Genomic DNA, 26221 nt, shown 5'->3' with positions numbered 1-26221 from the left:
GATTCCAGTCTGTCTCTTTTGCTCCATGAATTTCCTACCAGAATGTTAGAGCCACACCTTTCTATGTACCTAAAGTCATAGGTACATGTTCTATGTTTCTAAGTTCCACTGCTGAATAAAAAGCTACAAACACTGTCCGGGACTGACATTTCTAAACATTTTTAGCTTTCAAAAAAAATAGTTTTCATGTGACCTGATGATCACAGCATTCTTCCCAAGTACTGAGGAATCTGTTCATATTACTGGAAGATGTGTTCATAAAGTCACATGGAAACCATCTTCCAAGGGCTTTATATGAGAAACAAGTGTGGTGACACGTGCTTTAAATCCTGGCACTCAGGATGAAGAGTCAGGCAGATGTTTGTGAGTTCACGGCCACCACCATTTATGTAGCAAGTTCCAGGCCAGGCAGTGCTACACAGTGATACCTTTGTCCCAAAGAAAGAAATGATTCATGGGATAATTTATCTTAATCCTCCTGTTTCACATTTAAAACATCAACAAACAACTATTAATCTTGCCTGCCAACCACATAGCTTGGACCTTGTTGATAACTACAGGGCTTCTCCTTCAGCTTCTCTCCTGCTGGCACATAGCAGAAATGCTTAGGAGAAATAATCATGAGGTTTTTAACTCCACACAAAGTTGACTAAGGAATGCTGAGTGTGGGAGAAATCGCCTACCCCAGGAAAAAGCACACCAATTGGTTATCCAAAACCGAATGCTCAGCCCTGAAAAAATTTATACAAATAATATTGTGCAGACTGAGCAGGTTATATTTGGGAATATATATGTATTTACATATATGTACAGCAATTAATGAAAACAAGAGGCTATAAATTTGAAAGAGATCAAGGATGGGTGTATGGGAGAGTCTGGAGGGAGAAAAGGGAAGGGGAAAATGATGTAAAATGATCTCATTGAAAAATGATATCAAAAGTAAAGGAAACATATTTTAAAAATTGAGTCCAATTGAAGGGAATTGCTTACTTAAATGTTATAAAGGAGTCATATCCAATTTTGTACTGCAATTTTGAGCTTATGACTGACTAAAATCTGAACCACCAATATATTATACAGAATTTGCTGTGATGTCTAAATCTACAGTTCAGATATTCTATTATATGTGACTATGCATATATATATATACATATATATGCATATATATATATATACATATATATATATATATATATATATATATATATATATATATATATATATATATATATATATATAAAACACTCAGTTATTTATACAGAAGTCAGAGTGACCTCAGATTTTAAGGTTTTACATCTATTGTGGCCTCAGGGGGAGCAGTAGATTATACTGCTGTTATTGATGTCATACTGAGGACAGCAAGCTACTTATGGACATGGGTAATATTATACGTAAATCTTATTTTTTTAACAAAATCAAACAATATGGATAAGGCAAATACTTGCAAAATGATAGAATCTTGTCCCTCAATTTTAGAATTAGAAGAATGCTTATGAGTTCCAGAATTGGGAAAATGCTTTATTAGATAGATGGGAAAACAAAACACAACCCAAGTGAGTCCATGGAAAGTTTCTGATAGTCATATAGGTAACAGAAGATTTTGGTCTCTGTCTCTTCCTCCTAGAATTTATCTACAAGGAACAATTCTCTGAATGAGCATTAAAGCTTGGACTTTGGAGAAACAACAAATGATCTAAGAAGTAAGTGCAGAATCAGGGAAAATTCCTCAATTCAAGGGGAAGAATGGAAGAAAATAACCATTGCCACATACTACATAAAAAAATTATCTGAGTAACATGTGTATGGTGAGTTTCTGGCTCTAAGCCCAGTATTTGGAAAGTTGAAGCTGGGCCAGGCTTGCTGTACATTCTGAGTTACAGAATGATAATCATCTCAAAAAAAATCAATAATAACAATAAAAAGAGTCTTATTAATTACCTCTATAAGATGTTCCTGCCTATTGAATGGCAAGGGATCAAGGGGATTATCTGGAACTTTTGCATCTTCATCTCCTGTAAACCACAGACCCGCCTACAAACAAACAAACAAAAATATATTTACATATAATGAAAATCCTTAATATAGTGTGCAGAGAGGTAACATCTCCTCTTAAAGCCGAAGATCTAAAGAATACTGTTCTACTCTCCATCTAATGATCTCCAAAATACAGGGTAGAGGAGACCCAAAGGGTCTGGAGAAAATAATAGATTTGCATTTGCATTACTTTTAATCTCATTCTTTTGCTATTTTTATTTTCATATTTGATAAAGTATCTGTTAGTGCTATCATACCAACATATATTACACAAATAAAAGTCAACATAATAGGAATTCTAGTTATGTTTTAGTGTTTGGAGTGTGAAAATCCCTGGGAAGTTACTACCGCAGCTTAAGCTCTTACTGGCTACACTTTGCAGGGGGGCCTATGTGTTGATAAGCGTAGCCCTCATTCCCCATATCCTGGTCATATCTTCAAAGTGTCTTCCTATTCCCACTGGAGAATGCCTCCGCCATCTTTTCCTTCTTTCCATTTCCACTGCTACTACCCTGCTTTACAGCCATATGACCTCTGCCATGCATCAGCCACTCAGTTCTTTGTTTTCGTTTCTAGTCTCTGTTACTTTTTTTATGTGACCCTATTGAATTACTCAGACCTTCAATGCTGTTACACCAGTCTCTACTCAGATCCAGTGTCTGATCCTAGTCTTTAGATCACATTATCCTTTGTGTTGAAGGTGACTTCTGCACTCCTTTTCACTCATAAAAATCAATACTTCTTTCTAGACCAGGCTTAGATCACACAGAGAGGCTCCTTTAATCTCTGTCTCCTTTAAGCTCCACTTGACCTGACTATACCACAACCTTGGCACTTCCTCCATTTTGTTTGAGTTGTCATTCATGTCTGCCAATTAACACCACACAAAAAGTGTTGGGTTAAAAGATTATATATTAAGAAACTAGAATTTTGTATCTGGTAAGCTCTTCACACACACACACACACACACACACACACACACACACACACACACACACACACACACACAATTTGTACCCAGGTTGTCTTCCAGAGTGATAAGCAGTCCTTAATACTATCTACTCCCAAGAGTCACTACATTGTCTACACTCCGTGCCTTCTTATCTTCCTTCCAAGAACTGATAGCACTTTTTGTAATCATTAACGGTATCCCTGGGTTTCCTGTAGAAGTGAAGCATGGGTTTCCTTTCTATGCTGGAAAGGAGACACTTTTACAACTAACAAATTAAAAAACAATACTGTATCTGATGGGAAAATATACTTGATGATGTCATTAGGAAGCTACTCTGTAGAGGAAATATCAATGAACTTGAAGACACAGCAACAAAAATTATACAAAATAACTCCAAAGTCTCAAAAATTTTAGTGATGTGAAATTTTAAGTTTGGATCTATGCAGTAATGTGCTTAAATTGCAAAGCAACATCCAGTTAACTGTGTATTGTCTTACTGGATTAATAGGTTATTTCTCTTTAAAATATGAAAAAGTTCTTGGCACTCTTATACTGACACTTGACCAAAGAATTTAGACTATTTGTGTTTCCTTAGAGAAGTTGTTCTGTGTTCATTTTGGTCCTAGAACACCTGAATGATTGAGCTCGTGGTAACTATATGTTCTCATCAGTAAAAGACAAGTTGATGCCTCAACAGCATATGATTCTACATGTTGTCCATGTCTAAATTACACAATGCCACAGTCTGAGTATTCCTCTACATAGGACCGTTTGTGACAGCGACAACAGGACCAGAAGCAGGAGGCAAACAAGACTTGAAGCTCATTACCCAACCACAGGACATTGTCCAGACAACTTCCATTTTAGAAGTTTCAGAAATCAGCACATGTCTTAACGGCTGCTGTGGTGAACTTGCAAGGGAGGGGCGCAGGCAAACAGAGAGCACAGCAGATAGCTCTTCCTTCCCAGAAAAGTTGATTTCAGCGCCACAGTTATGTTATTTTACTGGTCTAATGTGACATATTCAATAGATCACATACAATTTTCCTCTAGAAATGGTTTTGACTTTTTCCCCCATGAAACACCATATTTTTTTTTTTTGTGTGTGTGTGAGCCATTGAGTGTTTGAAATCTGAGAGAGGCATGCAGTAAAGTCAAGTGCACATTCAGTGTCCTGAGAGATCTGGGAGTGGGAAGTAAAGGGAGACAGTCAACAATTCTCCAAACACAGTGACCACATAAATACATGAGTTCTCCTAGATGCATCGTCTAACATCCTGCAAAAAACTCACACTTTTGGTGAAGGATGGTTCTAGTTTTGGATCAGCATTTTGGGAAATGTTGCCAGCAGCCTTTGTTCTCTTGTTTGTAAAAGGATGATGCTCAATTTGATATCCTGTGTCAACCAACAACTAAGGTTTGCACAAATGTCCACTTCTTAAAAATCTTAAGCTATCTGGATACAGTGTAAGTTTCACTCTGCTGCTTTCATTTTCAAATAAAATCATCATAACAAATTAGGTGACCTTCCTAATTTGCTATTTGAGAGGTACATACATCAGAGCTCAATTAGCCAAGCTAGCATCTTGATCAGCCTTAAAGAAACTCATTAGGATTCAAGTGTTTCTTCATTTGGCTCAGTGTGTGAGCACCTGAACCTCTAGGCTACCTGATGAAAAGGATGCCACCTATTATTTCTAAACAAGACAAGACTGGAAGCTCTGTAAGCTTTCTGTGAAAACACACACACACACACACACACACACACACACACACACACACACACACACACACACATACGGGAGAAAATTCTCTACAGATCAGCACCCTGCTTCAAAGTTAAGGCCTTATAAGTGACTCCTTCCTTTGTTGTCTCTAATGATATGGAATAATGGACAAGTTACGTTCAGTTAAAAGAGACAAAAACAAGTAGTTCAGGCACCCCTGTCATTTATAGCATTCCATCACCAATCACAACATTCAAATTTTAAAAAGATGGATTAAATGTTCATATATCTGACCTGATGACTAGAAGAACTTCTATCTATCTATCACCATTTATCATCCCAATGACCAATTATTTTCTTCAATCATTTGTAATCTGGCTTCTGTATTAAAACTTCCAGCAATCCTGCTCTATAACAAGCCACCAGTTACAAAGAGCAGGTGCTGTGTTCTGGGTTACCCATCACTTCCCTTAGGTGATTTCATCTGTTCCTGTTTTTCAACATCCATTTCTATAGCAGTGACTTAGAACTGCCTCTTGACCTGCTGTATCAGACGGGAAATTTCTGCCTGCATAGTCATAGACATTTTAAACTCAATCTGTCAAAACAAGTCCCATCATCCACTAGCCTCCTCATCCCAAAGGAAAAGAACAAACATCCTTCAGCCTCCATGTTCTTCACCACAGCTCTTGCTATTCTTGGGGGTCTAGGGTACTGGACAGTGGGATTATTTAAAGCCCTGCATGTGGTTTTAATTTACATCCATAGGCAATTAACTACTGATTGAGAACTCAGAAGAAGAATAGTGAAGTTTTCATGACTTTATTAAGGATCGTTAGTTCTCCAGAAAATTTTGGCTTTATTATTTTTATTTTTTTCTGATGCTTTCCCTGAGGATGGAAGTCACACTCTTGCCTAGGACCTTGACTCTGTTTGTGCTGGCTGCATCTGAGCTTCTAAGGAGCACAACAGTGATCTGAAATGTGATGTGTCTTCAGTGAGCTGGATCCTTGTTAGGACAAAGGGTTTCAGTATTACTGGTCTACCTGCTTATACTGTTCGAAAGTGATGGTGCCTGTCTGTGCTTCATCCATGTACTTAAACCTCTGCAGGGTCTCCAGGAGCTCCTCCTCAAGGGGCATTGGCCATGGCATTGCTGTGACCATCAAGAACTTCCTCCAGTCCACAAACTCTGAGTTTACTGTTAATAACGATGTTATCTCCTGCAACTGGAAGAACACAGGGCATCTCACTGGAGTGTTTGTGTGACTAACTTGAAGCTCCTCCCACTAAGGCTTTCAGAGTTTGGTTCTAAGGAAAGAGGGATTTTGTATTGGCAAGCAGAGCCAATTCTGGCTCAGGTTTACTTTCATTTTCTGTTCTAACAACCGATCCACATCAGCTAATAACCAGAAAGGATTTTATTTCTTTTTTGCTGTCTTGGCATTTACGGTGTTTGTTTACTGTGACTCATTCAATTTACTCATGGGATTTCAGTTAACCTTGTGTCTTTTCACCAGTGGAAAGTTAAAGACTGGGAATGTAACATACTGACAGGGTAGTGCACTGTAACTATTGTATTTCCTAGGGCATTTATAAGATGATGGTGAGAAACAAGGACTCTCAAAATCATCTGCTGTTACTTGTTAAGAGAGTTGCAAACTGATAATAATTCAGTTGACTCTTAGTTTCTGAAATAGTTTAGTGTTTGGTCATCAATTATATGTCTTACTTTCAAATTCATCCACTCATTTGAATTTCATAGATTTCTCGATAGTGCCACTAGTTGGGTAAGCACTAGTTCTCTTAGAACTATTGACTGATCAAGTAAGACCAGTATCAAAGCCTCTGGGATCCCAAACGAAGCAGAAGCTCACATCAGGTTGGGTGAGGTGCATCCAGCTACTAGGAAAGTTGTTGGTTCCAAAGTTCAGGGTCACCAAATCAAACAGAATGTCAGTGAATGCTTTATTTCCTATGATGCCTACAACACAAGGAAACAATTATTTATTGACTTTCTTAATTATTTAGCACTGCAATCATTACTTTAGAAAGAAGTTACTTTAAAAACATTAAAAAACAAAAGCAAAACTCTGATGTTCTTGTTACCTCTCCAAAGAGTCCTCTTTGGTCCAGAAAAAAAAAAAAACAAAAAACAAAAAAACAAAAACAAAACCAACAAACAAAAAGACATTCCTGATTGAGAAAATATTGAAATTGCATAATTCTGAAATTAAAATCTTCTTTGATATTTTGTTTCAAGTGGGTTGAATTTTTAAAAGACATGCTAAATTTTGCTATACCCAGTAAAACACAGAGATAAAACATTTCATATTTTGAACACATACAAACAAGATGACAATCAAAAGGAAGGTAGCACCCATCTCCCTGTCTGTCCTCCAGTTAGCAATTGCTTGCTTTTGTAACTGCAGGGGGATTTAGATGGCTATTGAATTGAATTCAATGAGATTGCAGGTTCTAAATAAACATAAAATACCACTAAACATCCAACTGCCTTGCTCTTGTGCACTAATCTATGTTAGCATATCTACAAGACACAGCTCCTTAGATTCTTATTCCAAGTTGCATGCACATGCACTAGAAATAGAGAAGCAAAATAAATAAACTTAAACAACAACAAATACGTTTAGCTAACACACAGAGCAAAGGTACCTTCTAGAATTATGAGAGATCAGTTACATATATCCAGGTATTTGGCAGGTACACTGTATAGAGCTGTTCTTTTTTCAGAAATAACAAAGGTGAATTAGACATAGCATTCTAATGTTTCCTTTTACATCTGAGTTTTCATAATATCTGTAAGTCCACTTGAACCTCACTGTTTCTTCTAACCTCTAGGGAAATGCAGTTATCCCTTTAAAATGTCAATGATTCTAACCACATGTACAACTCCAAGATCTGTAAGGTAATATGATGAATGTCGAGAGTTCACTCTCAGTCTTTTGATATAATTAACCATTCGCAAGCAATTCTGAGATGATTTTTATATTATTTTAGTTTCACTGAAACATCTAATATTAGTCATGAGAACATTTTCCTGGGTAAAAAATTTCCCTGGAAATAAAAGTTTATATGATGCCACGAGTTTCAGATTATATAAATAAATTAGCCATGTCCTTTAAGATGTTAGAACCACAAATAAAATCTATTAAAACTGCAAAGAGAATCAAAGCACTTAAAATTCTGGTAATTATACAATATGTTCTAATGTCAACATTAGGAAACAAATGTTGCAAAATGATATTTTCAGTTTACATAGGAATTGTTTATCTGGAGATCTTAGTGTCAAATGTGAAAATCACTTTAACATTTAACCTTCTTACTGAGCTGTCCAAGGCATTTAGGCATATGATACTTTCACATACCGTTGATAAGAGTTTCAATGACAAAATTTGTTTGGAGATAAATTTTTTAAAAATTCTATCAGTTTGGCCCGGTTAGTTACTCACTGCAATTAGAGTTTAGAACTATCTAGGAACAAGAGTCAGTTGTATGGCAAGTCTGAGATAACTAAGATCATCAGACTGCTCACCCTTAGAGAAAATGCTCAGAAAGATAATATTGAAATAGTGCTTAGAAGTATCAGCCTTCACCAAAGAATTGAAACAAAAACCATTCCAACACAGAAGCAAAGTCAGAAAGTTATAGAAAAACAAGTCTTGATTTTTTTCTTTGTACCTCTGTATATTTAGAAAATATCAAGTGTCTTTTGTGTCTGAGGTAAAGACTGACTGTTACTTTGCTTTAAATTTTTTGGAAGTTATTTATTTGTTTTTGCTGTGATCAGTAACAAAGTCAACATAAGTCCCATCACTCATCACTTTCATCTTGGCTTTCTGAGTTTGATGAGCTGTCCAGATTGGGTCCCATATGGGCAACTGATGATTGTGTTCTTGTAGTCCATAAATGTATAGCTTTCCTAGGGTCAAAGCTGCTGATGTCTGGAGAGTTCAGCTGGATGATTAGGATGTCTGTCAAGCTTTCAGCCTTGATTTTCTCATCCATGCATGAGTGGGAGCGTTTCATCTGACTACATCCGCGTTCTGGTTCTGCTGAACTTGCAGGGAGGGCCAGAACTAAGTCAACAAGTGTTAGGATATTTGGATACTTATGTGAGTAAATGGAGTTTACAAAATCCCAGGTCAGCTTCCGAATGTTCTGAAATCTAGGAGGCAAGATGAAGGACAGGAAAGATTGAGAGACCTAACTTTCACCCAGCTACTGATACATGTCACCTTATTCAGTTTGCTTTCTTATTCACCTGGTATATATTTCTAATTTTAACATGCTCCATTCTGTGTCTACTTCATCAGTTTTCACATTGGCAGCTTCTAGAACTGGTTCATAATGTGAAATCAGGATGGATATCTCTTTTTCTCCAAATTCTGCAATCCATACAGATGACAAAAATGTCACATACCCAAATTAACATCATGCAATCAAAGAATAGTGAGTTCAGAGTTATTGGTGCCGATGGGTTACCTGGATTTATCTTTGTGGGCCATAGTTTAAAGCTTCCAATCATGGTTGCTCTCACCACATCTAGGCTGGCATCTCTGAAGCAGTCTTGCAGCCTCTTGATAAGATGTGCTAAAACCACCTTTCTCACAGTAGAAATGTTTTCTTTCCCCTTGAGGCAGTTACCATGAAAGTGTGTGGCTGAATCCACCCTTCGTTCTTTTGGCCCTGGTCTGGGAGAAGATCACCCAAATAAAGAATTAAATGGGCGCATACCTGGAAAACAATTCCCCAAGTCCAACTGTCTACCTTGACAGACCCTCAGATGTTCTCAACCTGTCACCTTGATTGATATATCTGGAGCAATTCCAGTGTTGACTCCAAGGTAGCAAATACATCTGCAATTGAAGAATTTCTGTTCTGACTGGCACGGGACAGAACACTAAGGACACTAATGATGTCCATCAAGAAATGAGCAAATTTGATGATATCAGCTTGGAGAACAAGATCTAGAAGTTCATTAGCTTTCTGTTGATTGGTATCATTTTTGCCTTTTTGTGCCTGTAATACAAGTTGGGAATGATATGGTGGGTACATCTCCATCTCAAAAACCTTACTCCAAAGAATTCAGTAAAATTACTTCTTGATGTTCTGGAAAACATATTTCAAAATTACTTACTGAATGCAGTTGCTGAACAATTGCTGGGTAACCTTTTAGAAAGTTCTGGAGGGCAGCCTGCAGTCCATAAAGCCACGGTCTGCCTCCTATTTGAGAAGGCATCACAGGTCGAAGGTGGAGGCCTCTGAAGGCAGTTATCAGAGAATTCTTCAGGAGAGGAGAGTGGTGATAGAAGTGGTAAATATTGGTAAGGAGTTCCTCGAGGCTGTTGAACAGAGGGATACTCTGGAACATAGCTTTGTAAGACAGTTCTAGGTGATGTGCAAAGCAATACACACTTTGCACACATGGCTGTATTTTTCTCAAAAGCAGGGCCACTCTGTTCTCTCCCTCTATTCCAGGGGAATGATCGCTTCCAAAACCAACCAACTTCTTCGCCCAGTCTTGACTTGACAGCCTAAGTTGAAGATTCGTCTCTAGAGTTTTCTCGATAACAGTTTTCATTGTCAAAGGGTCCTTCTGTTCTACTGACTGTACCCCAACAATCTGACATTGCACTTTTCCTGAATGTGCAAATTGAACATAGACCATTGTGACTTCCTCAGTAAAACTGTCTACAATTCCATCAGTGATGACAGAGAAAAATTTACTTTTTTCTAGCTTTTCTCTTAGATTTTTTCTTTCTACTTCGGCAATGAAATATGTAAATGTTCTTGCTGACTTATTAGTTCTGAAGACTGGGCCTATATCAACACCCTTCATATCATCCAACTTACACATCCAAATAAAGTCTTTGAGGGGACGTCCGGTCTTTGCTAGAGCATGGCATGATCTAAATAAGTTCTCTACTCTCCCAAGAGTCACTTTGCTCATGGTCCTTACCATCAGCTCAGTGGCAGCTCTGTTCACTGGAGAACCACTTGTTGCTTCCATCAGGGATGCCTTGGCATGGGCTTCACTGAGGTGATGTGCACTGAGAAATTCAGCCTTGAAGTTGTCCGTGCCATAAAAAAAACTCACTTGACTTCCCCCCGACTTTACTCCATGCTTACGACACAGGGCACAGAACATAAGGTTTAATAGCTCATCATATACAAGCCAGGGGTATTTTTTTAGCCAAATTTTCAAAAACTGATGATTTCTTTCTGGTAGGTAGTAGTCAAGTTTTCGTGACTTTTTCTGCTTTTTGGTGCCTGGAATCACAGCATCTGGAGAGTCTTTGCCTTTAAATAAAAACTTCACATGGTTATTTAAGAACTCCTCCCACTCACATCTGCCTCTTAAATACATGTACTCTTCTCATGTAATATATGTATTATATATACATACATATATATGTATGAGAAGAAATACATATATGTGTATATATTTATATATATACACATATAAATAAATATACACACATTTATGATAAATGCTGTTGGTATTGCTCAAATGCACATGAATATGGCTAATCATTTTGGCATGGGCAACCTACTTATGGGAGGGCTTGACTTGAAGAAAACATACTCCCCTTTCAGTAGCCACAGACTATAGCTCCTCAGCTAGGCGTGGAGCCTTTTGAGCCTTTCCATCTGTGCTGCAGTGTTGGCCGGAGTGGTCTTGTGCAGGCCATGTTTAGGCAATCAACAGCAAGAGCAATGACAATGAACATTACTTCTGCTGAGGAGACACCAAAACTATGGTTAAGTATTTAGCACATATCTAACATAAACATACAGAATGCACCTTCTTTTCAACTGGAGTATTGTTTGCTCATAATATGATCAAAGTTAGACCATAACTAACTTTGAATCATCAAAAACCCCACATCTCATAGACGGCTCTGTACCTTCTGTCTAAATGACAACAGATATCCATGTGTGGGTTAGTTCTCCAGCGGAGTGTGTTGGGGGCACTCCTCTGATAAAGACCCACCATCTGTTCCCCTGCAGTTTTCATACAACTGGGGGAGGAAATACAGGTCAGTCTCTTGACAATTCCCTCAACATTCATCCTCCTCTTCTCTTCGCTATACACTTTCTAAAGTTTATTCTTCCAAATTTAAATACCCTCTGCATCCCTGTCACCAATTACTCCATGATGCCTTAGATTTGCTAATCTTTTTCACCATATTTTTCCCCCTTGATCCCTACACACCAATTCTCCCTTACTTTGCATTCATGGGCACTTTCCTAAATTTCATATTCTGTCTCATAATTAACCTACTGCCTTATATTATACTTTCCTTGGTCTGTCTTTTCAAGCCACACCCTAACTCTACCATAGCAAATGGTTTTCTTTTAATTATGTTTAAAGAAAATTTAGCTATTACTTACTTTCCTCTTTCCCTATCAGTTATCTTGTGGTGGTTTGAATAAGAAAGACCTTATAAACTCATGTATTTGAATGCTTAGTCTGCAGTGAGTGGCACTGCTTGAGAAGGATTGGGAGATGAGGCCTTGTTTAGAGGAAGTGTGTCATTGGGGGTGGGCTTTGAGGTTTCAAAAGCACAAGCTAAGCCCAGTGTCACTCTCTTTCTGGTGCCTGGGTATCCAGATGCAGAGCTCTCAGCTACTTCTCTAGCACTGCATCTGCCTGTGTACTGCCATGGTCCCTGTCATGATGATAATGAACTAAATCTCTGAAACTCTAGGCAAACCCCAGTTAAATGCTTTCTTTTATAAGTGTTGCCAATGACATGGTGTCTCTTCACGGCGATAGAACAGTGACCAAGACATCACTCTTGTTGTTTCAGCATTGTCTGAAAATGGTTCTACCCTATTTAGTATATTAAGAAAAAAGAGAAATTGTATCTGCGGACATACTTTTACTTCAATGTTCCTAGAGTTTATATGTTGAGATATGTGTGTGTGTCATGTTGTCAAATGCCATTTGCTATTTTAAACTCTTAGCTGGAATGTAATCTTTGACTTTGAGGCTATATTGAAGAATGTATAATGATATTCACCATAAATACTAGGCTCCCTTTAGAAATAATTAAGAATGACTTAAAATTTTCAAAAGTCTACTTCCACCTACTCAAATGCCTCTAAATGCTTTTCGTTAGCCCACTATATTATATAGTTCCCTCTCAGTCACCATTACTTTGCATGTAAAAGAATATAGCATGGACAAAATCGTGGTGATATTTTATTTGTGCTGAAATGTGATATTTTATTTGTATGTTAATAAATAAAGTTGCCTGGAGATCAGAGGTCAAATAGCCATAAAACAGAAGTCAGGCAGTGGTAGCACATGCCCTTAATCTGATCACGTGGCAGGCAGAGTCTCTGTGTGGTCAAGGACACAGCCAAGCATGGTGACACGAGCCTTTAATCCCAGTACCAACCATAGAGACCTGGAGGTCTGTATAGACAGACAGTGACGAGGAGTCATGTGGCTGGGCTTCGAGCCAATGAGAAGGCAGAACAGGAAGGCAATAAAAGCACAGGTCAGGCAGGAAGAAGCTCTCTCTGGAAGCTAAAGCTGGTCGTGGCTATTGCTCTGATCTCTTTGGCTACTCTGTATTTGGCTCTGTGTTTCTTATTTAATAAGACTGTTTAGAAATTCATCTGCACAAAATGAATAGCTACTGCAATTTCAAAATGAAATGATGTGACAAAAGGGCATTGTAGGGGCTGGAGACACTTACCTCAAGGACCTAAATTTATTTCCCAGTATCCACAATGGCTCACAACTACCTGTAGCCATAGTTCCACGGCTTCTGATACCTGTCTCTGACCTCCACAAGCACCAGGCATGTACATGATGTATGTACACACACTGCATGAAGGCATACACACACACACACACACACACATACACACACACACACACACTAAAATAAAAGTTTGAAAGCCATCACAAAATTCACTTAAGGGGAAAAAGGATGGACTCTGCCTTGTTAGATGGTAACAGGATTTCTGAGTTGGCTTTTGACAAAGTTGGATTTTTGGTACCTGCTGCTGTCCACATTAATCTTGTTCAAATGTTGCCATCATGTCTATCCTTAGACACATTATGTTTTTTTATACATTGGAGGTATAAAGACTTCTCGAGCTCTTTGGTAAGCTGACACATGTCAGTGCATGTGTTCACACAAGCAAACATATGTACACCTTCATACCCATTGACCATTGCAAGGAAACCTATAGAGTGAGTTATCACTGTTATTATCAATGATATTTCCTATGGATTTCTGAAAATACTGGGACTAATTTTCAAAAAGTGAGACTGTGTTTATATTAAAGCTCATTGACTATCTCTGGGGAGGAGGGATGGTTTCCAGATAATCAGGACATTTAGGGAAGTAAAATAAACCTATTTATGAAAGACAACTTAGTTCACATATAAGATGAAGGAACCTTGAGTAGCAGAGTCCAAAATTTATATGGCCATAGACACACTGCTTAACTGTTCTGTGACTGAGTGTTTGATCCCAAAGATTTTAGATGGTGATCCTACACACATCAGTCTGAATTACACAGGATATTAATTGGTGGGACTCAATGTAGAAGGCATAGAACTGTAATGATGAACTACGAATGGATTCAAGAATTTGTGCAAAGAAAATAACGTAAGCATACATGTGAATGAATTAATTAGGCAAGTATCTACCAGTAACTCATTTGTTTCAACCCAAGATCTATGAGGCACTGAAGGAGAAGGCCATTCTAAGAAGGACATCCTTCACGTCCTAGTATCCCCTCACTGGCTAGATAGAAACACAAACTCAGCATCTCCAATACAGCTCTACTTAGAAGTGTTCACAAAGATTATCTTCCACATGTCGAATGGAGTCAAGCTCACTAGTGTGCCTCTAAGAGAGGAGGAAGCCAGGAGAAAAGAGTTGCCAGGGATGACCACTGCCACACTCCCACACTGCTGCAGTGTCGGTCAGTGCAACTTTCCTGCTTGTTTAATTCAGATGAATGTCATTTATAGCAAATATTTGACAGACTAGAACAGAGTAAAATCTCCTTGACATGCCACACACTCCAACAGAGCTCACTGGTCTTCTGGCAAAGTAACAGCCACCACAGGCAATTTTAGTCACCTTGTGTCCCATCAGTGGTGATTCTTGTCTTACCTTTAGGTGCCATATCTAAGAACTGATCTCGGAGATTGTCCAGCTGTTCGATTGTCAGGGTCCCATTTTCTTCCTTTTCTATTGGTGGAGGGCGGGTTGGTGGGATAGCATCTGGGAAGACTTTTATGTCTCCATTGATGTAGAACTCTTCTTGGCCTAAATAAATCTCATTTTGAATTTTTGTAGCTGTTTCAATGTAGTAGCGAGCTACTTCAGTCAATTTCTCTATACTAAAAATAGCAAAATGAATAGCGTGATCTCCATTGAAATTATTATTAGATTAATAGTTAATTTAATAAAACACACAAAAAAAGCTAACACTTTGCATGGTAAGTTAGATGATTTTATAGGTATTTAAAGCTTTTAATTTATCCTAGGCAAGGTACAAATTAATAAAGATAAAAAACAAAACACATCCTTATTAAGTAGCTAATATAGTTCAGTTTTATGTAAAGTCATTACTATCTACTCCCTCTTTTAGGATGATTTACAAGAAATCACACAGATCATGGATATAAATAGTCAATTAATAGTTAATGGCCTAATGGAATGCAATTTAAAGGTGCCTTAGGTATTAGACATAACTAAATGTACCACCACTGTAATGAAAAGAAGATCTTATCTTGCTCTTATGATGAAAGATTGGAATTGAACATCACAAGATAATGCATGCCTATTCTGTTTTCATATGAGCAAAAAAATATTTATATACTGAAACTTTAAAAAGTGTTTTAAAGTTCCTGTCCTTGAAGAGATGCTCTTGAATCCAACTACTCCTAATGCGCATTGTGAATGTCCATACAACATTTGCTAATTAGATGGTGCGTTAGAGTTCTCTGGTGCTTGGAGACACACAAGAAGAGTATCACATAGAACTTGACTTTACGTAAATAAAGGGTGTCTCCCTACACAGGCTGAAACTTGGCCAGAACCAGAATATCAAACGGCTGTGCACCACCTAGTGGAAGGTTACTATGAGTGATTTTAATACAGAAGAAAGAAAATGCCAGGAAAATAGATTTGGGGTTCTAAGGGATTTGACAGTAATGCACTCTCCTCTCCTCTCCTCTTCTCTCTCTCTCTCTCTCTCTCTCTCTCTCTCTCTCTCTCTCTCCCCCCCCCCCCTCTCTCTCCCTCTCTCTCTCCCTCTCCCTCTCCCTCTCTCATCAGGAGCACTTTTTAATTTCATGTTTTGTGATTTCTTATGGTCACACGACACAGCATATTTAGATTCAGAAGCCGTAGATATACACAAAACAAATATGAGAACTGTAAGTGTATCACATAGAATTAATATGCATTTACACTTGATGCACAGACACATGGATGCCAGCTGTGAATCCCTAAGTACTCAGATGAATTGTGGCAGGCACAGACTAGAACCAAATATCACTAAAGCTAATAGTAAGTGGCTTGGCTGATAATGGTAGCAAGGTTACCCTATGGGGATGAGTGTGTTTGGATAGTTTTCTATTTCCTACTTTCTGTGGTGGAACAACAGCACTGAACAACTGGGCTGAAGGCTTTAACAGTAAAACTTTCATGATGAGAGACACAAAAGCTGTTTACAAATAGTAATTACTGCTTCTGAGAGCATTTGCCATTGGATGCCCATTCTCACACAACTGCAAAATTCTCAGAAAATGTTTACAATCTACCCTTTAATGTATATATTATAGGATCTAGCTAAGGCTGAAAATGGTGCAGTAGCCTAGCTGGAGTTCTTCTTTTTTCTAGATAAAGCCGATGAACCCCAAGCAATCAGACTCGGTACTCACTTCCGGATAATTTGAGAATCCCAGTCTCCTGGATTAAAATGACCTAAACATTACCTTGCAGACTAAAGCTCCCATTGAAGTGAGTGAAAACTGAACTCAAAAATGAATGTGATCACAACAGAGCCCTCTGATGCACAATTTACTGCCAGAAAATAGTCAAAACGAATGTGATGGTGACATTTATTTTGAGTGTTTGTAATAGGAGTGCCTGAAGCTTAAACTTTACACACACACACACTTTACAAAATTTAAATCTGTAGATATCTTAAACACCCTTGTTAATTTTTTCATTTCTGGCATTTAGTATAGTTTTTTGTTTTCTGTTTTTTTTTTTTTTTTTTTTTTTTTTTTTTTTAGCTGTTGGAGAACTTTACTTACCTGGCCATTTCATTTAAATACCTCTGGCCAAGCCACTTTTCCATGAACTTGTAGACATCAACCACCTTTGTCACTAACTCTTCAAGGACGGCCAAAGCTTTTGTCTTTATTAGTTCCAGACGAAATTGTGTGGCTACTTCTATTTAAAAAGAGAAATTGGTAAACTAAATAAACTGAACTCAGAAAGACAAGTAGTATGCTTTCTTATTCATATGGAATATGTATTTTTAAAAGGCGTGGAAGGAGAACAGAGGGTATTTAGAAAGAGGAAGTATACTAGGGACAGGGCAGTCAAGAAAGAGTGATGAGGGATGGGTATGATCAAATGGTGGTATATGCATGTATAAAAAGATCATAATGAAGCCTCTTGTTTTGTAAAGTCAATATATACCAAACAATAAAAGAGAAAGTGAAATTCTTAATGTATTTTATATATACATGCATTTTTATAATGACCCAAATCTACTTATACCAATCACACTTTGGTTTATCAAGTTTCATTTAATACACCAATGTAGGTAAGGTGTCATCTATCTCAGAGAAGCAAAATGAAATGTGCAGTAAAGTCTTTTGTGAATTTAAACTAAGATTATTCATGAGGTTTATACTTAGTAGTGCTCTTTTAACAATACACTCTTTAATAAGTTTGATATCTACAGGATCACGTAATGATTCATTCTTAAGCCATAGCTTTAACTGGGTCTTCCCTCCCTTCCTTTCCCCACTTCAATTCCAAATCCACCTCCACAGTACTCAGAGTCATCAGAGCCATCTGCCTTCTGACAGATGTCAGTGCAATCACACTTCTGCTCAGGTGTCATCACCACCCAGCTTCTACAGGGAAGGGATCTTACATCTCTAGCTATTAAGGCAGGGTCTGATGGATGACAATCCATGATTTGACTTCCCAGTCCCCAAGTCACTCCTTCCTGGCTTATCTCCTACATTTCATAGCTACTCACTGAGTAGTTTTTATATCCTCTTTGCTTTGTCCCATACCTCTGCTTTCTATTCCTGCCCCTGGTTTGTTTCCTGAGCACATTTCCCCATACTCTTCTGGTTCAGCTAACATTAGTTCCTCTGGGGAGTCTTCCCTGATGCCTCCCCATCTTGTCCCATATGCCTATATTCAACTGCTTATATCTCTTTTCTTCTAGCTTGATTATGCTTTTTGGTTTGTTTTAAGCTCATGCATATGCACATATGTCTTGGGAGCTACCACAGGACACAGATTGCAGTGAAAAACTTGATAATTTTTGTAACATGAGGAAAACTTTTTTATCTCATTGAGGATCTTGTATTGGGTGAATTCAAAGATGAAGCATACTGGAAGCCACTGGAATCAGGTGTGAAGACAGACTGAAGAGAGAAACATATGTTCTACTCTCCAGATACCTTGCAGCTCCCTGGGTTCAGGTCATTTCTGATTTTCCCACTGGATTATGGGAGTAGGTGGTGGTTTTTCTGGAACAATCCTTTTCTACACTATGATTATGTATTACTCTCATTGGTTAATAAAAAGCTGACAGGTCAGTAGCTGGGAAGGAAGTTAGCCAGGAAAGCCAAACTGAGAATGATGGGAAGAAGGAGGGTGTAGTCAAGAGAGACACTGGCTAGCCACCAAGCAAGCAGGATGTGTAGAAAATGAAGTAACAAGCCATGAGTCATGTGGCAAAACATAAATAGAAATATGATTTAATTTAAATGTAAGAGTTATTTAGTAACAAGCCTGAGCTATTGGCTGAGCATTTATAATTAATATAAGCCTCTGTGTGGTAATTTGGGAAGTGGCTGCCAGGTATTTGTCAACAGGCAGTCCGGAAAGAAAACATCCATAAGGAAATATCTGTTTACATATGGTGCTTCAACATGGAGCTGAAATTTCCACATAAAACCTGACAAAGCTTAAAAAAGGATTCCATACACACAAGAACGGAATCAGGGATGTCTTCTTGGTAGCTCCCTTTTCTGTGGTAGGCTCTGTTTACTGGTGGTGAACAGAGGCAGTGCTCCTTTAAGAGATGGCTTCCTGGATCAGTGCTAGCAGCAAAAAAGGGCAGCTCTTTTAAGAGGTCCTAAGGGAACTGGATGCAGAGATCCACAGCTAGGCCCTGGGTGGAGCTCCAGGAGTCTAATTAGCAAGAAAGAGGAGGGTTTATATGAGTGAGAATTGTTGAAACCAAGGTTGGATAAAGCACAGGGACAAATAGCCAAATGAATGGAGACACATGAACTATGAACCAATGGCTGAGGAGCCCCCAACTGGATCAGGCCCTCTGAATAGGTGAGACAGTTGATTGGCTTGATCTGTTTGGGAGGCACCCAGGCAGTGGGACTGGGTCCTGTGCTCATTGCATGAGTTGGCTGTTTGAAACCTGGGGCTTATGCAGGGTCGCTTGGCTTGGCCTGGGAGGAGGGGACTGGACCTGCCTGGACTGAGTTTACCAGGTTGATCTCAGTCTGCAGGGGAGGCTTTGCCCTGGAGGAGGTGAGAATTGGGGGTAGGCTGGGAGGAAGGGGAGAGGGGCGGGAGGGGGGAGAACAAGGGAATCCGTGGCTAATATGTAGAACCGAATTGTATTGTAAAATAAAAGAAAAAAAAAAAGAGGTCCTGCAACTCAACACATATGTGGTGTTTATGAGCAGCAGGTGGCAGGATACTTGGCAGCAGCATGGACCTAGAGACTTCCCAGAGTTGGGGCAATAAACATGGCTCCCAGAGCTGGTAGTAAATATGACTCTGCCATGAGACTAGACTCTTAGGGAACCCAGAGGGAGGAGCCAGCACCAGCATTCCATGATCTATACTACACAGCAGTTTTTTGCTCATGCAGACAGAAAAGCTTACAGATGTGCAGTAAGAACAGATACAGACAAAAAGAGCCTCTACGTGGGTCACAGAGCATTTAAAAAATATTCATAGGCTTGGGAGAGAGAAATAAAGGATATATACAGTCTTAGATAAAAAATATGGTTTTAAAATAAAGTCCTTAAAAAAGGAATAGAGTAACAAAAAATATAATAAGCCATATAAAAATTGAAAATATACAGAGAGTCTAGATACTGTAAGTTATTGTGTTGTCTTTAAATTTTTTGACTACTAATGAACAAATGATAACTGCTAAGAGACATTTGATTATGAGAGCTGCTAGATTAAACCAACCTATATATTAAAAAAATATATTGACTTCAAAATTTAAGTCAAAAGATATGTTACTTTGTGAAAGATGTTCTGCTTTTAGTTTCACAGGAAATGAGAGGCTCTGGAATCATTCTGGGTTAAGAAAAAACATGTTTGATCAAGGAAGACCCCCTAAAAAATCTCCAGTGGGAATGGGTGGCCCAGATGATCCAGTATTTCAGATCACCTCTGTTGCGATTTCCTTTGAGTTCTGCATCCAGAACAGCTTCAAGGTTGCTGGCTAAAATGATCCAGCCTCAGACTACTCCAGCCAAGGCTTAACCATTATCCTAAAATTTCCCAGGGTCCTTTAAAGATTATGAGTGCCCTCAATCAACAGGAAGTAGTTCAGAGAACTAGTCCCACATTCCCAAAATATTGGTTATAAATGTTTGTCATCATCTAGGGGGTTATAAGTTGTTATTGGTAATGGTCAGGAAAAAAGCTGAGCAAAGGAGATTAGATTCAGGGATCTTGTTGTAAAAAGAAAAGGGGGAATATAGAAATAGGATAAAAGGACAGAATATTGAATCTACTTTAATCTGAAAAACAGCTAATAATCTCAGGATATTGTATATTGGTATGAATTTTAGTTTATTGATACAAATTTAAAGTTATTTCTGTTATGCTGTATGTATGTTTTTACTCTTGTTTAGGATATTGCACTTAAAAAGCTCATTTAAAAATATAATGTATAATTAAGAAATACAGGTTGATAGTCATCTACAGTAGCAAACTTACAGCTATTTAGTTAGGTTTTCAAGGTCATACAGCAATATATTTCAAATAGACAGGAAATCTTCAAACACTTCAGAGACGTACAGAATATGGCATTTAAAATGTTTTAAGAACTTAGACTTTTCTCAACAGTCAGACAGGTGTGCTCCTGGCAGCATCAATTACTTCAAAGAGGATGATGGGCATTGAAGAAATGCCATGAGAAGTTTGTTTTCTTTACAGCAAAAGCTAGCCATGTGGTCAAGAATCTGCTCTTGCCTCAACTACTGACAGTTACTGTCCAAACTGGATCAGCACGACACAAGAAAGGTGACTACTGAACTTTGCCAAGACAAGGTAGGACAGTCTTTCAAAATTCCCTGATTCACAGGAAAGTCTATCAACTATGCTAAGCCTGTAGGCCAGAGTTGGATGCCCCAACATTACAGAGGAACTTTGGGTGACTGTCCAGGCAGCCTGATGTCCCTGTGGTAATATTTCACCCTTCTGAGGTCTTTGAGAGAACTGAAGACTAGATAATTATAAATGTAGTTTTCCTTAGTTATAATAGAAAGTAAATTAGATACAAAAACTTAGACTCACCAAGATAAGATAGGTAATTAAGTATTTTGTCTAATTTTGCCAAATGCAAATGGATTAGGTAGTGGTACTGTATTTCTTACTTAATAACCGTTTTGTTGTATATAGTTTTACTATATTAAGGGTTAAAACCTTCCTTTTTTATTAGACAAAAAGGAGAAATGCTGTGGAAAATCCTTTTCTACACTATGACTATGTATTACTCTCATTGGTTAATAAAAAGCTGACAGGTCAGTAGCTGGGCAGGAAAGCCAAATTGAGAATGATGGGAAGGAGGGTGTAGTCCAGAGAGATACTGGCTAGCCACCAAGCAAGCAGGATGTGTAGAAAATGAAGTAACAAGCCATGAGCCATGTGGCAAAACATAAATAGAAATATGATTTAATTTAAATGTAAGAGTTATTTAGTAACAAGCCTGAGCTACTCCCTGAGCATTTATCATTTTTTTGTTTTGTTTTTTCAAGACAGGGTTTCTCTGTGTAGCTTTGTGCCTTTCCTAGAACTCACTCTGTAGCCCAAGCTGGTCTTGAACTCACAGAGATCCTCCTGCCTCTGCCTCCCAAGTGCTAGGATTAAAGGCATGGGCTACCACTGCCCGGTTTGCATTTTTAATTAATACAAGCCTCTGTGTGGTAACTTGGAAGCAGCTGCTGGGTATTTGGGAACAGGCCGTCAGGACTGGAAACGTTCATTTACAGATGGTAGAGTGGGTAGAGGGGTGAAGGGAGAATAACAAACAGAAACAAGAGCTAGAAAACATTCTTATTTAATGTTCCCCTACTGAAAAACCTAGTTGGCTCAACACAGCCATATTATATGTTAGGATCAAAGGGGAAAACACCAAGCACTCCCAAAAAGAGCAGATCTGCTGACTTGGTCCAAAATGACAGTCTTGCCTCAGCTAAAGCTGACTCTAAGAGAGGATTGATGGTAGACAGAAGTTCCCTCTCATCATGTCTCAGGGACCTGTGAAAGTGGTTTCTGCCTGCCAAGAAAAGCCACTTCCCTATTGGTACATACCTAAGGTGTAGAGCAAAGCCACTGGGCCACAAGTCCCCTCCCCCAACACCCTAAACTTCCAGGCTATTCTAGTTCACAGGATTCCATCCCCAACCCTGAGCTATTCGGGGTTTTCTTTATAATCCACAAGTGTTTTTCCTGCCCCCGACCTGGCCCTTGCCAGTCTGCGCCAGAGTGGTAGTCATGGATGCTTTGGATTTCCCCCAAAGGCTTCTGGCTAATCCCTCTCTCATATCTAAAATAAAAACCTTCTCCTCCATGGATTGTAGCAGGCTTTCTCGGACTGCCAGCCCCCAAATCACGACAGGGAGACTTATTGTTGGCTATGAATGCTTAGCCTTATCTTATGTTTGTCCCACTAGCTCTTATAATTTAAATTAACCTATTTCTCTTCATCTATGTTTTGCCTCTGGGCTTTTTACCTTTCTTTCATTCCGTATGTCCAACTTTGCTGCTTCCTCTGTGTCTGGCTGGCTGGTGTCTCCCTCTCTTTCTCCCTGGCTCTCCCTGGGGCCTATAGTCCTCTTCCTACTTATTGTCTCTGCCCACCAGCTGCACCTAACCATCTACTGCTTAGCTATTGGCCATTCAACTTTTTATTAGACCCATCAGCTGCCTTAGGCAGACAAAGCAATACATCTTTACATAGTTAAACAAATGCAGCAAAAACAAATGTAACATACCTTTACATAGTTAAAGTAATATTCCTCAACATAAACAAATGTAACACATCTTTGCATAGTTAAAGTAATATCCCACAATAATGGATGGGTCATTTGAGTGGCTTCTCTGTGCCCTGGCTTACATTACGGTTTTGTTACCTGGGATATTGACAATTATTCCTTTCCATAGACTATCTTTGCTCAAGTCCTGATATTCTAAATTCCATTCTGAATTGCACTAAAAGATAATCAGAAGAGCCATGGGAGAATAGGCAGAGTCATTGCTAAGAATAGGGGGAAAAACCCTTAAACTTAGGGGAGATGTGAAGGCTCTTGACTGGTCTTTGCTCCTAGAAACTCGTTCTCAGAGCTTACTAGGCCAGGACTTCTTCTCTTTTTCTTTTTTAAATATTTATTTACTCTTTAAACTTTATGTGTATGAGTGTTTTGCCTGCCTAATATGTATGTACATCACGTGTGTGCCTGGTTCCAGCAGAGGTCAGAAGAAGGCATCGGATCCTCTGGAAACTGGAGTTATAGATGGCTGTGAACCACCGTGTGGGTACTAGGAATTTAATTTGAATCCCTTAGAAGAGCTGTCAAGGCTCTTAACCACTGAGCGGTACAGGATTTATTTTGTTAATGAGAGAAGTGACTTACTCTTTTGCAATATGAAACCATCGATATTAGACAGCTTCTACCATAGTCCCATAAAACCATACCAACTTGCAATTTATTTAATTTTTTCTAGTCTTTGAAATTTGAATTACGATCTTTTTATCTTTCCTAAAGATTTCTGACACCCTGTTGATAAGTTAAACAGGATTAGTTAGGGAGCTAGGCACAGTGGTATACGTTTGTAATCTTTGCATTCAGGAGACAGACACAGTGGAACTGTTACTTCAAGAACAGAGAGCGCTACATAGCAAGCTTGAAGCCAGGCTGGGCTACAAAGCTAGACCTCGTCTCAATAAATAAATAAGATAAATTAGGTTAAATTAAATACAGACTCATCTAACTCATACAACAGCACAATAGCGGGGCCTCGTATGGTCAAACAAAAACAACCATGTGAATGGTGTGTTTTCAGTATGTCTGCTTGAGTTCTCAAGGAACCAGCCTGAGACTGCCGATGAGCCCTGTCTGGGCTGTTTGGCTGCTGGTTTATTCTCTACTGAATGCATGATCTTATTTGATTCCTCCTCCTACCTTCCAAATGCAGGGCAGCCAGATGCTCTTCCTTAATCTTGAGCTTCAGTTCATTCTTCCTTTCGATTTCGGCTAGCTCTTCAGGCGATATCGTGATAGGACTGACTTCTGCCACGGGTGATGATTTACCTGAAAGGTCACTGAAATGTGGTGAGTGAATTACCAACCGATGAGTTTATAGACACGGCGCTTGGACAATATGATGCCACAGCAAAATCTGTACAGTCCGAAACTGCTGGAGATTTTGGAACAAGGGACTTTGGGCTCTCTGGGGTGGGTAACCAAGTATTTACAACCCTTCATTGAGAATTCTTTGAGAACTTTCTGGTCTTCATTCCTAACAAAACATGCTGTGTCTCATCTTAAGAAAAAAAGGTGAGTAGCAATGCAGAAGTGATTATGGAATTTTAAGAAATGATAAATTAGTCACTGCAGAATTACCACTTCTTAAAGCATTTTTTAAAAGCTGAGACCTGTAAACACAGAGCCTTTTAACTTCTGTAATAGATAGCAGTTCCCCTCTGCCCAGGTTTTTGGGTCACAAGTGCTAATATGGTTAAAGCTGCCTTTGAGATATACATCTGCTGTTTACATCTGCCATTTGCTTAAATGAATTAGGTGGTGTTCATATGCAAAGCGGTTTGCCAACTGCAGCCACAGTTTAAAACAATGACTAGCACCCTGGCTGAGAGGCGAATGCACCTGGTTAAAGGCTCCTTTACTACAAAGAGGTTTGAAGTGACCGGGTCCCAGTGCCATGAATACCTTTTCCTTTCTTTTCTGCCTTTTTCTTCTTGGGTGCCTCCTTCTCCTTCTTGGCTTTTTTATTTGTACCTGACTGAGGAGACTTTTCTTTGGAATCCACTGGAGGCGTTTCTTTTTCTTCTTCTATGTGTCTTTGATGGATTTCAGCAGCCACCTGTCAGGGTAGCAGTATCTCAGTTAGGAGGATGTTCAGCAAATATGCTAACCTCTTGGATTTACTCACTTAGATTTCATGGGAGCTTCATTCTTCTGTGGACAATGAGGCCCGTGTTCTCGCCCTTTGAGAAGCACACAGTTCTCTACGATTGGCTGATCTAGCCCCAAGTGCTAGTCCCCTGTTTGAAAGGAGGCTCTCATCTAGTTAATCCCTGATGGCCATGCAGTTTGTTTGTTTGTTTTTTGTTTTTGTATTTTGAGACCGGGTTTCTCTGTGTAACAGCTCTGGCTGTCCTGGAACTTGCTTTGTAGACCAGGCTGGCCTTGCACTCACAGAGATCTGCCTGCCTCTGTCTCCTGAGTGCTGGGATTTACAGGCGTTCACCACCATTGCCCAGCTAGCGATGCATTTTTATGTGCATTCATTTTGAACTCTAAGCAGGCAAATGTAGGGTTTTGCACATGTTCATGCAGTTCTGTCTCCACTGATAAACCAGCCTGCCTCCATCTTAGGCTGGAAGGCCATCTTACTGTAAAAACTAACTTCATTCCTGTTTACGATTAAATCTGTTTTTCAAGGATTGGGCTATGCCCCACCTGTAACCTTGTCCACAAATGGCTCTGTGCTGCCTATTCCAGGAAAGGCAACCTTGCCTTTGCTTCAAAAGGTTGTTATAGCCTCCTTGTTATGACCACCTCGCAACCATGTCTTTGTTTCAGGAGGTTGTTATGACCGACTTGCTATGCTTATGCTGTGCTTCTGTAACCTTGGCTATTTGTCTGCCAAATCTTCTATTTGTAAACCCCCTACTCCTGGAACTATAAAAGCCTCCATCTTCCCCATGTCCAAAGGTGATCTCTTGAACCTCACCT

The 26221-nt window shown here is 39.0% G+C and overlaps 1 protein-coding gene across 9 annotated transcripts in view; it reads right to left on the bottom strand.

Moving 5' to 3' along the window:
* Positions 1 to 26221, bottom strand: part of Spef2 (sperm flagellar 2) — a 176177-nt gene that overhangs the window by 17416 nt on the left and 132540 nt on the right. For 5 of the 9 annotated variants that reach the window (XM_052743140.1, XM_052743141.1, XM_052743142.1 and 2 more), the window contains 9 exons: positions 25193 to 25346; positions 24428 to 24556; positions 17039 to 17177; positions 14883 to 15112; positions 9872 to 11034; positions 9536 to 9753; positions 9217 to 9425; positions 8996 to 9119; positions 6618 to 8899 (listed from right to left, as the gene is read on the bottom strand). In XM_052743140.1, the coding sequence (XP_052599100.1) occupies positions 8545 to 8899; positions 8996 to 9119; positions 9217 to 9425; positions 9536 to 9753; positions 9872 to 11034; positions 14883 to 15112; positions 17039 to 17177; positions 24428 to 24556; positions 25193 to 25346 (2721 nt within the window). In that variant the 3' untranslated portion in view covers positions 6618 to 8544. Of the gene's footprint in view, positions 1 to 1938; positions 2032 to 5759; positions 5943 to 6590; positions 8900 to 8995; positions 9120 to 9216; positions 9426 to 9535; positions 9754 to 9871; positions 11035 to 11057; positions 11471 to 14882; positions 15113 to 17038; positions 17178 to 24427; positions 24557 to 25192; positions 25347 to 26221 lie in introns of those variants that run through there. The other 4 variants (XM_052743144.1, XM_052743145.1, XM_052743148.1 and 1 more) reach the window with 2 other exon arrangements.

This window comes from Peromyscus californicus, unplaced genomic scaffold (genome assembly GCF_007827085.1).
Source record: "Peromyscus californicus insignis strain IS unplaced genomic scaffold, ASM782708v3 Scaffold_18__1_contigs__length_77618521, whole genome shotgun sequence".
Classification (NCBI taxonomy): Eukaryota; Metazoa; Chordata; class Mammalia; order Rodentia; family Cricetidae; genus Peromyscus; species Peromyscus californicus.
The sequence above is the reverse complement of the archived record's forward strand: the minus strand, read 5'-3'. Positions and strand labels throughout refer to the sequence as shown.